The sequence below is a fragment of the Pteropus vampyrus genome, unplaced genomic scaffold (assembly GCF_000151845.1).
Source record: "Pteropus vampyrus isolate Shadow unplaced genomic scaffold, Pvam_2.0 Scaffold194, whole genome shotgun sequence".
Taxonomy (NCBI): Eukaryota; Metazoa; Chordata; class Mammalia; order Chiroptera; family Pteropodidae; genus Pteropus; species Pteropus vampyrus.
The window spans coordinates 1,432,031-1,446,579 of record NW_011888975.1 but is presented as its reverse complement, the minus strand read 5'-3'; the positions used below and the strand labels follow the sequence as shown (position 1 = coordinate 1,446,579).

The window sequence follows — 14,549 nt, the reverse complement described above, 5'->3', positions numbered from 1 at the left end:
ATACCATACGAGCACCATTTTAGTACATCCAAGTCTTTTATGAAGTGGGGCTTTAGTTACGATCTATGGAAATAGTTTCCATGGGAAAGAGGTATGATTGCTGAGTGTACGGTCTAGGGCAGCTCACTGAACTTGGGAGTTGGAAGAGATGCACACATTCTCACTGTACGTAAGTCGGCTGTGGTATGCCACCAGATAAAAACGTTTGGGGGACAGTTGGAGACGTTTTGAAGTAGACTGCATGTCGGACGATATCGTTGAATTTATGTTGACTTTCTTAGATGTGGTATTGATGTGATCGTGTGAGAATTACCCTTCTTCTTGTGGGATGCATGCTGAAATAGCCTGATGGCATCCCGATATTTGAAAACCACTTTCAGATGTGTGTATGTGTGTGTGAGAGAGAGAGAGAGAGAAAGAGAGAGACAGACGGACAGACAGACAGAGACAGAGAGGAAGAAAATGTGCTAATAGGAGATAGAATGGGTGAGGGATACATTGATGTTCATTAATGAGCCTGCTCTTTCAACTTCTCTGTTGGCTTGGTATTTTTCAAAATAAAAATTAATTGGCTGCCAACAGAAGATTTCATATAAATATCTGGATTTGTGGTTTCTATTGCAAGGAGCCTAAAGCCTTGCAATGTTGGGCTCCCGCTCTCAAATAGGACCATTTAGCTGAATCCAAAAGACAGGGAGTGTGCTCTCCAGGCCAGTCTTACCTGGCCCCCTGCCTTCGTTAGGCTGACTTTCCTGAACCCTGTGGGCATTTGTATCTGTGCTTCTGGACTAAACACTGTTCAAGGAACCTAGAATGGTTTTTTGTACGATGGTCTTTCAAGCATTTGATGGAGAAGGGGAAAAAACGAAAAAAGACGATGCCTACTCAGTGTCCTATTACTGCTGCTTCTTCTCACTTTCCTTCTTCTTATGCCCTAGGTTAATATTCGCAACTAGTTTCACGCTTTCTTAAACACATTTCCCAGCTTCCTCTGCTGACCCTTCTTGAAAAAATGAAACCGCTTAATTCCATTATAAGGTTTGAATTTTAATCACACTTCTGGAGTTAGGTAACTCTAGACATGAAAGAACTTGGGGAGGTGATAGTCACCCAAGTTACTTTCTCCTTTGAAAAGCTCCCAGATGGTTCAAGGGACTAAGAACTCAGGGTCGAATAAGCTTGTTCCAGGTTGAAACAGGTTGACGACGCCTGTTTCACTGAGGGTTGGGCTTTCCGTGACTCGGCGCCCTCTGGAGGCTGCAGTGAGAAGTGCAGCCGACCGCCGGGCGCTGCCCCCTGGGGCTTTGCGCGGACAGTGACGGAAGGAGGGTGGGGAAAGAGGCAGAAGCGTCCACGCCTTCCGATCCGGAAGCCCTATCCAAACCGTCCTTCAGCCCACCCTTGAGGTCGCGGAAGTATCGAGCTCGTGTTCTGCCCAACTTTTCTTTGCCTGCAGCTCGTATTCTTCCAGCCGTCACCAGTGTTAACAGGCAAGACGGGTGGTGTTTGTTTTACCCCGAGACTATGGTGATCAAAATCAGCATTCCTTTATTTTTCTTTTAGAACAGATTTTGTTTAAAAGACAAACGCTGCCTTTGACAAACGCTACATTGGCTATTGACTTTGAGAAATAATTTGTCAGAGTATCTGCTCTATAACAACAAGGTAAGTGCCCTGGATTTTTTTTTTTTTTTTTTCTTTTTAGTGGGGAAATGCTTCCAAAAGCTGCTTTGGCAGAGGATGAATATTCTGACTGCATTCCTTAGGAATGAATGTCTCTTCTTCAGGAGTTTCTTGATTAGGGTTAAAGCAACAGAATGAAGGTGGAAGTCAGGAAGCGAACGAACATTCTAGGAAGAGACAGACCACCCAAAAGGAAAGTGTCAGTGAGAATAACAGAGTCATGGGACTTTCTGTGATTCTGGACACGCCCCTGATTTCATATTCTGGATGAGATGGGAGTACGAGGCACAAGACCCTCCACATAGCTTGCGGCAGGAAGAACTGGTTATAAATGCCCATGACACTGACTTCCCCCAATCTGTCCTGACAAACACAGGCATCTCCATTTTCCTGTGACCTCGTCGTGGACTCCAGAGTGTCCCATGTGACTTTCCGTGGGGGCTTTGTTCTGTATCAAGCTCAGCCGATCCTGCCTCTAAACAAGGTTAAGACACTCATCCCCCACCCCCCAATTCATATAATATCTTCGTCGCATGGCAGGACGTGGTCCAGGACTCTAGATGCTCTGAATAAAAACTAACATTTTTGATGACTGCAATTCTTAAGGTTCAAGGAGGCTAGGTGATTGCAATGGACCCCTTTAATCTAAAGTCCCCAGGGACTCAGAGTTTTGGCAAACTAGCTAATAACAAGAGCTCGATTTTTAATTGAGCACTTACTACGTAGCGGATACACTTTTACAACGCTTCTAACATATAAGCAGTCATTTAACTTTATGACAAATATTTAAAATAAGTACTACTATTATTTACATCGGCATGGTAGCGATGAGAAAACTAAGACGCAGGAAGGGTAAGACAGCTAACCCAAGGTCACACCGTTAATAAGTGAAGCCAGGATTTAAAGCAAAACAGTCTAATTTCAGGGCCCTCGTTTTTAACCAAAATGCGATTCTGCCTCAGCTCAAAGATGAAAGGAGGGTATTTATATTACTATAAAAGTCGAATTCTGTGACAAGCGTTCCCTTCCAGGCTTGTGATATAAAGGAGCTTCGCTCGACCTTCCTCTAGCAGCATAGTATGGCCAAGCGAGTTGCAGTGATCGGGGCTGGTGTGAGTGGCCTCTCCTCCATCAAGTGCTGCTTGGACGAGGACCTGGAGCCCACCTGCTTTGAGAGGCGCGATGACATCGGGGGACTATGGAAGTTTTCTGTGCGTAGTTCATTCCCTCCCACCTCCATCAGTCATAATCCGACTGTGAGCTCTGTCCCTGCTCAGGCATGGTGGCTTTAGCCTACCTTGGTGACCAAGGAAGGGAGCTGCTCACCCAACGACACGCACTTGGGCATGATGCGATGCCACGCTGACACTGCGCAGACGCGGTCTCATAGGTGATGAGCCTGGAGGATTGGCAGGGAGGGAAACTGGGAAGAGAACGGAAGAAAGAGTCAAAAGAGTTAAGTTTGATACACAAACACAATATCAAAAGTAATGATGATTTCCGGACCATGGACATTCTAAGACAAAGTAGCTGAGTGTCACATCAGGTAAGCAGAATGGCCTTGGTGAATAGGGAGCAGATGACACTTTAGGAAAGATGGAAGTTGGCATCAGGTCATGGAGCCCCAGCCCTCAGGCATCGTTCAGGTCCTTGTGAAGACAGTTGGCAAGGGCGAGGCAAGAACCCTGACCTTGAAAGAAATGATCAGAATAAGAATCCCCCAGGCACTGATCGATCCTTCTTGGGAGTGGAATATGCAGCTGGGGTTATGCTCCGGGCTAGGCCAGCCATTATGTGACTCGAGCATCAGAAATTGGGGCTAGAAGTGGCTAATACCAACTGCCTCTGGCCAGGATTGGTCCCGGGTACTGGGGGTAGCAGGATCTTCAGTGGGGTTCGGGGAATCTGCCCCAGTAGTGAGGTAGAAGGTGTCTGAGGACGGGAGGCCTGAGTACTGAATGCTTCAGGGGCAAGAGACGAGCAGCAGTCATTGGGAGCTCAAGATGGGAGAGAGTACTTCAGACTGGTATGAATGAGGGAAGCCTTCATGGAGGAGGTGGCATCTGCCAGTCTTGGGTGGATGATGAAGAAACAGAATAAGCAAATGCATGTGAGCAGGAGTGGTCACAAGCTTAGGATTACGGCCTTCTGGGGTCCCGTGAACCTCATCAGGCGCCCGACGTCGTCCGTGTGGAAAGAAAGTGTCGTGTCTGGTTTGTGTACCCTTGCTATTTGACCTCACGGTTTGTTTGGTTTCCTTCTCCCAACCTAAAGTAATACAGATTAATTTTAGAAAATAATATTTAATTAAACAAAAGGATCAATGCAAATTAAATATAACATCAATACCCATGGGTCAGCGCCCTTAAAGTTTTCATGTAATTTCTTCCAGTCATATATATGCAATTTTTTTTTCAAAAACACATTTGTAGTATTAATTTTCATTCATTCGAATAGTACTTATCATGCCCTTCTCTCAGGATACGGTGGGGAATGAGGTAGACAGAGGCCCTGTCCTCCTCACAGTGTGGCGGGGAACGGAATCAGTAAACAGATGATCACAGGGACGCGTGATCAGTTCGGAAGGGCAGGGTGCTATGGGGCCACAACAATGACCTCGCGTAGGACTGCTGGGTCAGGGACGGCTTCTCAGAGAAAGTGACAGCTCAGAAAGAAACTTGAAGGAGAAAGAGAGATTAGCTGCAGCCACAAGAAGTTCACGGGTGCGGTGCCTTTGATGTAGACCTTTCTGTTTTTTGGGGTGACGGAGACGGAGACGAGGCACCGCTACACAGTTGGGGAGTCTGAGGGAACAGAGGCTGCCAAGATGATGATCCCTTCGTGAAACTTGAGGCAGGACAGACAGACGTGAGCTCGGAAGGGGACTTAGGTTGAAAGGGGACAGTTCTGTTTCATTTTCAAAATTAGAGCCTTCGATATTTTAAGAGCCGATGGGAAGGAGCGAATGAAGAGAGACCGATTGGAAATATGTAAGAAAATAAATAGAAAAATCAGTGAGGAGTTCCCGGAAGAAAGGCATGAGGAAGAGGTTCAGAGCCTGGGTGAGGGGATTAACCGTGGCAAGGCAAGAAGGCAAAGGCGAGCGAGACAGACCAGGGGCTGGCCCCACGTTCGTGGCGTCACGCAAGGGCACGTTAGCCTCAGAGAGCCCTGTTACCTTTTGTTAGCTGCTTTGGAGTCTGAGAAAGACACCGTGTTGAATAATTCCAATCCCAGCAACGGCTTCTGACAACTCGAGCATGGGGACCCGGTGCTAAGTGTTCCTGGAACAAGTAGAAAAGCAACCTCAGGTCTCGATTCTCTCCCTCCTGTCTCCCCCACTCATCAAGCTAACTGTGCCCTCACCACAGGAAACTTCCAAAGATGGGATGACCAGGGCCTACAGGTCACTAGTGACAAATATCTGCAAAGAAATGTCATGTTACAGTGACTTCCCCTTCCGAGAAGATTATCCCAATTACGTGAACCATGAAAAGTTTTGGAACTATCTCCAAGAATTTGCTGAGCACTTTGACCTTCTGAAATACATTCGGTTTAGGGTAAGACCCCTCGGGTTATGAAAGGCTAATGAACGGGCTGGCCCAGTCACAAATCTAAGGAAAATTGAATGATGAATCAAACTTCCTGGTTTTTTTTTTTTTTTTTGGTTAGGGCAATTATTAAGGCTTTGGCTTGGGGTTCAGTTTTTCTTCAAGTAATTCTTTAAATTCTTGATTTTCTTGTTCCTTCTTTTAATTTTAATTTTTCTTTCGGGTTGAATTTGGGATTTTTGGGGGGTGGGGGGGAATAGGGAAGGAAAAATGAATTTTGTTCATGAAACCCATTGGGAATAAACGACTAGAAGTCTGAACCACAGAAATGATAACGGGTCGAAATTCATTTTCCTAAATTGTCCCAATGCATCTGCTATTGTAGTTCATCTCTTTCTCGCCAGGAATAAAAACTGAATGTTTCTTCTTGCCAGTGAAGGCGTGCAGATGTTTTGAGAATGAGTCCGTATGACCACTTCTGAGACATTGCCCAAGTTATCTAACTTCTCCAAGGAGAAGATAAACCAGTGGTAACAGGACTCCAATCGTGAGGCCGACTCGGCCCGCTCGAAGTGACAAACATGGGTACCACACTGTACCCATCATTACATGAGGTTCCAAAGTGTTTGTCTTTTGCTTTCAGACCACGGTGTGCAGTGTCACGAAGCGTCCAGACTTTTCCGAAACTGGTCAGTGGGACGTTGTCACAGAGACAGAGGGAAAGCGTGACACAGAGGTCTTTGACGCTGTAATGGTTTGCACTGGACACTTCATGAACTCCCATTTACCTCTGGAGTCCTTTCCTGGTGAGTCAGTTTCTACCTGAGACCTGGGTTCTTCTGGAAGGAAAGATATTCATTCATAATGGGAAATACTCCCTAATGATTATGGCCAATTTTATGTTCACCCTCAGAAATAACTTTGAAAGGCATAAAGCACAAGATTAGTGTGAGGTCTTATTATTTACTTGTTAATATAAGTGCTACTGTTCCTTAAGCTTTTATCCTGCCTGTCTGATTTAAGTTCGACAGTCACTTTAATAATTCCTTTCATGAAATTCTCCAATTTCCAACTCTTGGCCACTTCAGCTTCATACTGAGTGAGGGGCTAAAGATCACAAAACTGGTCAGCGCACACATTCTTTGCAAGTTCTGCAGAGCCGCTTAGCAACCCCGTTAGGACACTGTTGTATTTCGTTTTCAGCTTTGAGGACCTCAGCAGGCGAAGAATCCTATTCGAACGTTGTGTTATATAGTAGCTATTCAGTAAGTGTTATCGAGTGAATGAATTAATTAATGACTGTATGGTAGGAGAATGATATACTCTAGGAGACAGTTTCATCTTTTTCCATTAAAATTTCAACATACTTGAAGTATTGGGGTGAGAGGCTGTCAAGTCCCCTTGACTGCCGGGCTTCCTTTTCTGATTCTTTGTCAGTGTTTGTCAGTGTCTGCTGGCCGCCGACCCTATCTGCCACCTGTGTTTCCTCCTCCAGCTTTCATAATTTGCAGCCACCACTGTCAACACTGTGTCACTACTGTTTTCGGTTTATATGAATCCATGTTCTATGTCTTTTATATACACCCACGGCGATAACTACCAAAAACAAATCAGGAGAAGAAATATTTGGTAGCGCTTCTCCTGCGTATAAATAGCATAATAGTGATACTTCTATTGACAGAGTGTTAGGAGCCTAAAAGACCCATCATAAACATAGCTATAGAGAGAATAAAATATATATAACCATATGATATAATAAAGCATTAAATGTATAATAACCGTAAAGTAAAAAAGCATAAAGCATAAGTAACGAGCCTAAATAACAAAAATAATGACTTCACGTACAAGAGAACTTGCCACAAAATGTTTTTTTTTGTGAAAAATAATTGAATTAAAATTCAATTTGTTAAAAATGTAATGCACACAAATCACATTCTTATGGAATGTATCTATTGAGTAAAATAACACGCATCAATAATCTACTTCTCAAAAAAAAAAAAAAAAACAACCTACTTCTCGCCTTGGTGGTTCAGGGTCATGCGTGAGATGTTTATTCTTGTCTGCAGTGAGCTCGATTTTCCTAAGGAATGGCTTTAAAAGGGAACACTCATATGGGATAGAAATTCTCCTAATTTTTAACAAAGCGGTGTGTACTAAATCTACATCCGGGCTCCCAGCATCCAGTGGGAGAGGCAGATGTATGTTGGTCCTGCTTCTGGCAAATAGCCCCAGGAGCAAAGGGCTAACATCTTTCCAGGACTTCCCCTTCCCCGGCACCCCTGTGCCCGCATGCTGGGGAAGCTCTGATTTTCCGATCCCTCCTTCCCCTCAGGAATCTGTAAGTTTCAAGGCCGGATCCTGCACAGTCAAGAATATAGGACCCCAGAAGGCTTTGAGGGCAAGCGCATCCTAGTGATCGGTCTTGGGAACTCTGGAGGAGACATCGCAGTGGAGCTCGGTCGAAGGGCAGCTCAGGTACACTGCCTCCGAACTCGCATCCCCCACACGCATCATTTCTGGTGACGGGAGAAAGGTATTTAAGAGCATAAAACACACTGGCCGATCGACGAATTATGTGGACACGGGTCGAGGGAAAATAAATCCACACTTCTCAGAACTGAACCGTCTCTGAGAGGAGCTATGGAAATCGTGGGGACACCAGCCCAGGAGGCATTTTTCCCAGGGGCCCCTTCGGGAACAAGACTGAATGGGCCAACTGCCCCACCCATGCCAATTATCTTTCTTTTACGCTCTCCCTTTGTAATCCTGGCAAAACTCTCATGTAAAAATAGAAGGAGGTATTGTTTTCTGAACATCTCCAAATTTTCAATTAGAAGTCAGATTTATATTTTGTCCTAAGATAAAAGCAACCCTTACTTTGCCCAAGACGGTTACATAATGATTTTAGAAAGTCTAAGCACAGATTCGCAAATTAGAAATTATTCCACCCTAACATAAATTGTAGAACAATGATTAGATCTAAAATAAAATAGATTTTAATTCTGGATTGAATTTAATTTAAGCAGTTAATGTTGCTTTCTCAAAACTTCACATTAAATACTACATTATTTACATGTGGAAAATCGTCAGATCGACATCATATATTTACTAATACTATAATTTTTTATGCCAAACATGATGAAAATACATAACAGGTATGGAGATCAGGTAAAAGTGATTTGTGAAAACAGTGACAGCAACAGAAACGGATGGTCACTTGTAGATTTATGTGCAAATTCCCCAGTCCTCTGTCATTCTGAGACCAGAGTGTTGTAAGACCATTTGAAACACACCAAAGAAAAATACTACAAAATGATGGGCATGTGTTTATCCTTCTTGCCTCCCTTTTTAGGTACTTCTCAGTACTAGATCTGGTGCCTGGGTTATCTTCCGTTATACAGATGGGGGCTATCCAGTTCAAATGATGACTACAAGATACCGTCACTTTATTGCTCAAATTTTGCCTTCACGTGTGCAAAACTGGATTGAAGCGAGGTGGCTGAATAAAAGATTTAACCATGAGAATTATGGATTAGGTCTTACAAAGGGGTACTTGAATTTTTTTTCATTTAATGGGAAAATTATGGAATCGATATCTCTCACTTTATTTTATTCAGAGCTCCAAATGTTCGGTAGTTGGGATGCTGCCTTTGCTTATTCTGTTCTAAGCTTATTTCTTGAAGACGGTGTCCATCAGGTACTGCAACAGGTCTTAATGTAGGAGTATTCCCTGTCTGATAACAAAAGTAGTAACCTACGAGGCTAGGAGGAAATGAGGGGTGAAAACTTTGCATTTCCAGTTTGGAAATGAGGAAATTTAAATTGGCTTTGAGGAATCGCAGAATGGCTGGATCTACAAATAGAATTTGTAGCACCAGTGAGTACAGGCGGCCGGCTCTCCCTAACCTTTGATAAATGTCCACTCTGGCTGAATAGAGGTATGAATCTCTAATAGGAAGTATTAGAATTAATATTTTTTAATAAACATCTGCATGGAGTTGCACATTGGCAAGGAAAAGAAAACCTTCGAAGTGTGTGTAAGGTCATTAAATGTGACTTTTATTGTATGCTCGACCCACATATCTTTCTTTGGTAAGACAGCTTTCAACTTATAAAGAAAATTAATGGCAGTGGAATGATGCGATATGTAAATTTTGTAAAGACATTATGCTTGCTGCGATTCGGTAGAAATGATGTTCGTAATGAAAATATTTATCAGTATAAATAGGTACAGATTTTTAAATTTTTATCCAAAAAGTTTATTGTTAATTCCCTCTTTGTTTAATGTCAATTCTTTGAAGCCTGGGTGACATGAGACCCAAAACGGATCATCAGCTGGATTTTTATATACTCGACCCTGATATTCTTAAGAAAAGCATTGCTCCAGAAATTAATTCCAAGAGACAGAGGCTTTTAAACCTCAGGCAGGAAAGAGTGGGTGTAGTCCTTTCCCACACGCCTCCCACAGGGAACAGGGAAACAAAACATGTGATAATGGTCAATTCACTCCCTTGGCTTGGCCGATAATGTCCCCGAAATGACCAAATAAATCATTCGCTGAAGCGTCTCGTCGACATAACTACAGTGAATGATTTTCTCTCGTGTGCAAGGAGCAAGTGGAAACGTATTATGAACGATGAGCTGCCCACCTCTATCCTCTGCGGGGCCGTCACCATGAAAACCAGCGTGAAGGAGTTTACGGAAACGTCCGCTGTCTTTGACGATGGCACAGTGGAAGAAAACATCGATGTGGTGATCTTCACGACAGGGTACACGCCTTCCTTCCCCTTTTTTGAAGAACCTCTCAAAAGCCTTTGTACGCAGAAGAGGTTTATGTACAAATTCGTCTTTCCCTCGAACCTTGAGAGGGCCACACTAGCTATCATCGGCTTCCTCTCCTTAAAAGGGTCCATCTTAACAGCTACGGAGCTCCAGGCACGATGGACCACAAGAGTGTTCAAAGGTACCCTGACTCTATTGAAAGACCCGTGTGGTCAACTGAGTCTTTAAATTAGTGCCCTGCGATTTAGCCAGAATCAAACAGGTGTAAGCTAAATATGGAAATATCAAAAAGTTTCATGGAAAATTCATTTTCTACACGTGTAATATTATCATGGGTGTGCTTATGTCACTGATGAGGCAAAGTGAAAGAGAGGTTTTGACTCTATGGATGGGGTAAATTTGGACCACAGAATATAATCACTTTTCCCAGATTAACTGAAATTAGTGGAAGTTTCAGGGTCCTAGTCTGTTCTAGTCTAGTCTACTTTCTTTTAAAGCTTTCCATTTATTACTAGACGTAGAATTTTGCTTCCAAAGAAAGAATCACGTACACTGTAAATAAAGTCGAGTTCTGAGGAGTTAATAACCTTTAAGAAATGCCTGTAAAAAATATTCTAGACCCTGGATATTAACTGTCGTCAGTTATCACCATAAAGGGGGCAGGTGAGGGAGCCAGGACCCCCGGGGTCCAATCCTCAATCTGAAACTCATGACCTTTTTAAAGACCTCTCTGAACCTCAGCCTCTTCAATCTGTAAAATGGGGATAATAAAATCTCTGTCACAAGGATTTTGCCAAGTGCAGTTAGCACACAGAAAATGCTAAGTGATCGCCGTCATTCTTACTATTGCGATTTTCATCATACTTCTCTAAAGTAAGGAAAATTTTAAATTAGTAAGCATTTTAAAGGATTGCATTTGTATTATTTTAAACCAGGAATGGCAATCACAATTGAGCCAACCAGCTGTCCTTTAGCAGAATTTTGTCCTTCATGAACAGAAACAATCACTAATAATTTATAAATGGCATGTATCACCCAGGACTAAGTAGTACTGACTTTATCACACTGTACAAACATAATGTCAAATTCCACAGCCTTTCATTAAGTTATCACAAATTTTTATTTCTTTAAGGCTAATTAAAGTGTTTTTGTAGCATTATCTGATTATATTGAAACTCTTAAGGTACCTGGTGGTGTTTTTAAGTATTCTATAAACAAGCTCAAAATTGCTTCTCCGAATGATAGAGCTGACAAAACCAAACCAGGTTAGGTCATATCACAGGGGTAATTTCACGCTTCTCACAAGCCTCCCAGAGGCCACCCGAGAACCACCAAGTAAAGTTTTTACGGGATGAAATGACCCTGGTGACAACTACACTGCAGAGCTAAGACTGGCCCATGTCACGTGGACAGCAGCCCCACACCCTGGCTTCTGATGGAGCTGCCTCAGGAGGGCAGAGCCCAAGCGCTGAGGCCACCCAGGGGGGAGGTCGAGACAACAACTCAGCAGGCAGAGCCTCTGGGACACCGAGAGACCGCCAGGCCCCTTCCAGGCTGGAGGGTCCCCATGTAACAAAAGTAAAGACACACCTAAGCAGGTGTACAAAAGTGGGGTCATTTTAAGTGCTTACGTTTCATCAACCGATAGCTTTAACACATACCCATACAAATATAAATGGGGGGATGTATGCAATATGAGACAAATAATGTATATAAACATGTCATGTGCCAGGCAATGAAGGGGACAGGGAAGGCCAGCAGGGCCAGGTGCTGATGACCAGTGAGTCGGTGCCACTCAGGGCTGGGCCATGATTCTGGCAGTCGCGCCCCCTGGGTAAGGAGCTCAGGGTGGGGTTTTACCTTCCGACAGTGACTCTCTTGAGCTCTAATTCCAGTCTGAGCTTTGATTGTCATGGGTCCTGAGGCTGGAGCCGAGGCGGGCCAGAGAGGATGGGAGGAGAACTCAGAGGAAAAGCCAGCTGTGACTTTAGTGTTTGTTTTCAATTTGTCCCACAGGACTCTGTAAGATACCTCCATCCCAAAAGCTGATGGCTGAGTTTACCAAAAAGGAGCAGCTCATAAAAAGGTATGAAATGTAGCCTGCTACAGGGAAAACTTACCAAAATATTCTGTCGTTACAACCACCAAAACACAGCAAGCTATACCAGCCATCCCACGAGCAGCAGCGTGGCCGGTTAGAAATAACTGCATTGGGAGTCAGGAGAACATGTATGGGTCCTAACCCTTCCACCCACTAGATTCGTGTCCCGAGCCGTGTCAGGTGGGGAGCCACCGTCCCTCCGCGGCGCACAGAGCCTGGCCCCCAGCACGTGGCATTCCTGTGCTCGCCGGGCCCCCGGAACCCCGACCTGTCTTTGTTCTGCCCCTGCCTCTCAAGCTGCTCTCTCTCTGCATTTCCTGGTGTCTCCTCATCCTCGCCCCTAAAAATTGGTGAACCCCAACCTTATTCCTCAGACCTCTTCTCATGTCTACTAACGCTCACTCCTAAGTGGCTTCGCCCAGGCCTGTGGCTTTTATGGCTATCCTGTCGCTGGCCCAGATCTCTCTCCAGCACCCCACTCCTAATCCAGGCCTCTCTCGGCAGCCCCGCTGGGGTAGGTAACAGGCATCCCTAATTCAAGCTGTCCAAAAGCGAACTCAGCCCCACCACTGGCCTCCCGCCCTGCCGCTGGGCTCCTTCTCAGTGGCCGCTCATCCCGGTGACCCGTCAACACCCCCGCAGTGACCCTTCCGCCATCTGTGTCTCGCGCCCCACACCGGCTCCTACCATCACGTGAATCCGGACTCCACGCCCTTCTTCCTACTCCTGATGCTACCACCCCCTCTCTCACGCGGACACTTGGGGTCACCTCTCGTCGGGCGATCTCACCCCGCTTCCACTCTGCTGTTCTACGGCCTAGTCCCGACTCCGCAGCAAGAGCCGGCGGCGCCACGCTGCTCTTCCATTCGAAACCCTCGGAGGCGTCCCAGAAAATCCCCTGCAGCTGTGCGGCCCTGCGGGGCCACCAGCCACCTCTCCGCTCTCTTCGCCTGCTGTTCCCCGCCTACGCGTCCCCCCAGGGCGCTCCAGTCGCCCCCCGCTCCTCACACATGCCAGGCAGACCGCCCCCCCACGCCCCCGACCCCGAGGACCATGTGCAGTTACTGGCCCCTCTGCCGGGAATGTTCTAACCCCCTCAGATACCTGAAGCTCACTCTGTCTACACATCACCTCCTAAGAGAGTGGCCTTCTCTGACAGCACGATATGAAACGCAAGCCACCCAGCCTCCGCGTCACTGCCCCTGCCTCTCCCCCTCCCCTGCCCTGCGTGCCTTCCTGTTCCCTATTACCACCTGACATGTTACATATGTGTTTGGCCATTTTTTTTTTATAGCCTGATGATTTCCCTCATTAGATTGCAAGCTCCTTGAGAGCAAAGACTTTGTTAGATTCACTGTTGGACACCTAGCACCTCGGATGATGCCTGTCTGTGATAGACTCTTATTTATTGAAGGAATAAATCAGTGAACGACGCTGAGACATCATGAAAGTTTATGAGTCATAGAAATAGGTAGGAATAAAGCCTTCATACACACTCTGCTCGTAGCCGTGTCGACTCTCCATTAACATCAATAAAAACAATTTAGGAGGCCGTGTACATGATGCTTTCTGGTCGCGCTCATCCACCCGACAACTATTGCATTTGGACTGATCAGATGTTGCCCTCGGATTAAATTCGAGAACCTAAAACATGATTTAAAGCTCCTCTTCCCATCATCTCCTTTTACCATCTCTGTTAACAAAATGAATTATCCTCGCAAATACCCTCTGCGAGTAAACGGACTGTTTCCGCTCTTTTCATCATAGAAGAACATCCCCAAACATGGTTCGACTCCAGTAAAAAGAAACAAAATGGTAGGAGGAGGGGTGACGCTCGTAACTGGAAAATGAAAAGTGATCCGTCTTTTTCCCTCCCAGGGAAGCGAAGGAAGATGTTGGCAAGGACAAAGCTGACTACATCTCCTACATGGACGACCTCGCCTCGCACACCGGCACGAAGCCCAACATTCTGCTCCTGTTCCTCCGGGACCCCAGACTAGCTTGGGAAGTTTTCTTTGGACCATGTACTTCATACCAGTACCGCCTAATGGGTCCTGGGAAATGGGATGGAGCCAGAAATGCCATCTTGACCCAGTGGGACAGGACACTGAAACCCTTAAAAACTCGATTCGTTCCTGATTCCCCCAAGTCTGCCTCTCTGTCACATTACTTAAAAGTTTGGGGAGTGCCTGTCCTACTTGCCTCTCTTCTACTGATCTGTAAATCTTCACCTTTTTTGAAATCAGTGCAAGGTAAACCGTAAGATAGAATTTCCCCTTGCCTAATCAGTATTTGGCGAGGATGAGTCTGTTTGGTTATGACAGTACCAAGTCCTATTAATTCTATCTCCAAATATCTTGTGCATCCTTCCTCTCTTTTCCATTATAATTGCTGTTATCCAAGTTGATTCGATCATCTCTTATGGGAATTAT

General features: G+C 45.1%; 1 protein-coding gene across 7 annotated transcripts; it reads left to right on the top strand.

The window, feature by feature from the left end:
- Window positions 1-1,315: 1,315 nt before the first annotated feature.
- On the top strand, window positions 1,316-14,543 carry FMO4 (flavin containing monooxygenase 4). 7 transcript variants are annotated; one of them, XM_011371711.2, is made up of 10 exons: window positions 1,318-1,490; window positions 1,569-1,665; window positions 2,715-2,894; window positions 5,055-5,243; window positions 5,878-6,040; window positions 7,567-7,709; window positions 8,587-8,783; window positions 9,845-10,197; window positions 12,033-12,102; window positions 13,996-14,543. In XM_011371711.2, exons 3-10 carry the CDS (start codon window positions 2,763-2,765, stop codon window positions 14,378-14,380), a joined length of 1,632 nt encoding a protein of 543 aa, XP_011370013.1. In that variant the 5' UTR covers window positions 1,318-1,490; window positions 1,569-1,665; window positions 2,715-2,762; the 3' UTR covers window positions 14,381-14,543. The 7 variants fall into 7 exon arrangements, with proteins under 7 accessions (XP_011370014.1, XP_023393335.1, XP_023393334.1 ...); XM_011371710.2 differs by having other exon boundaries at window positions 1,564-1,665; XM_023537567.1 differs by having other exon boundaries at window positions 1,317-1,665; window positions 2,757-2,894.
- The last annotated feature ends 6 nt before the right edge of the window (window positions 14,544-14,549 follow it).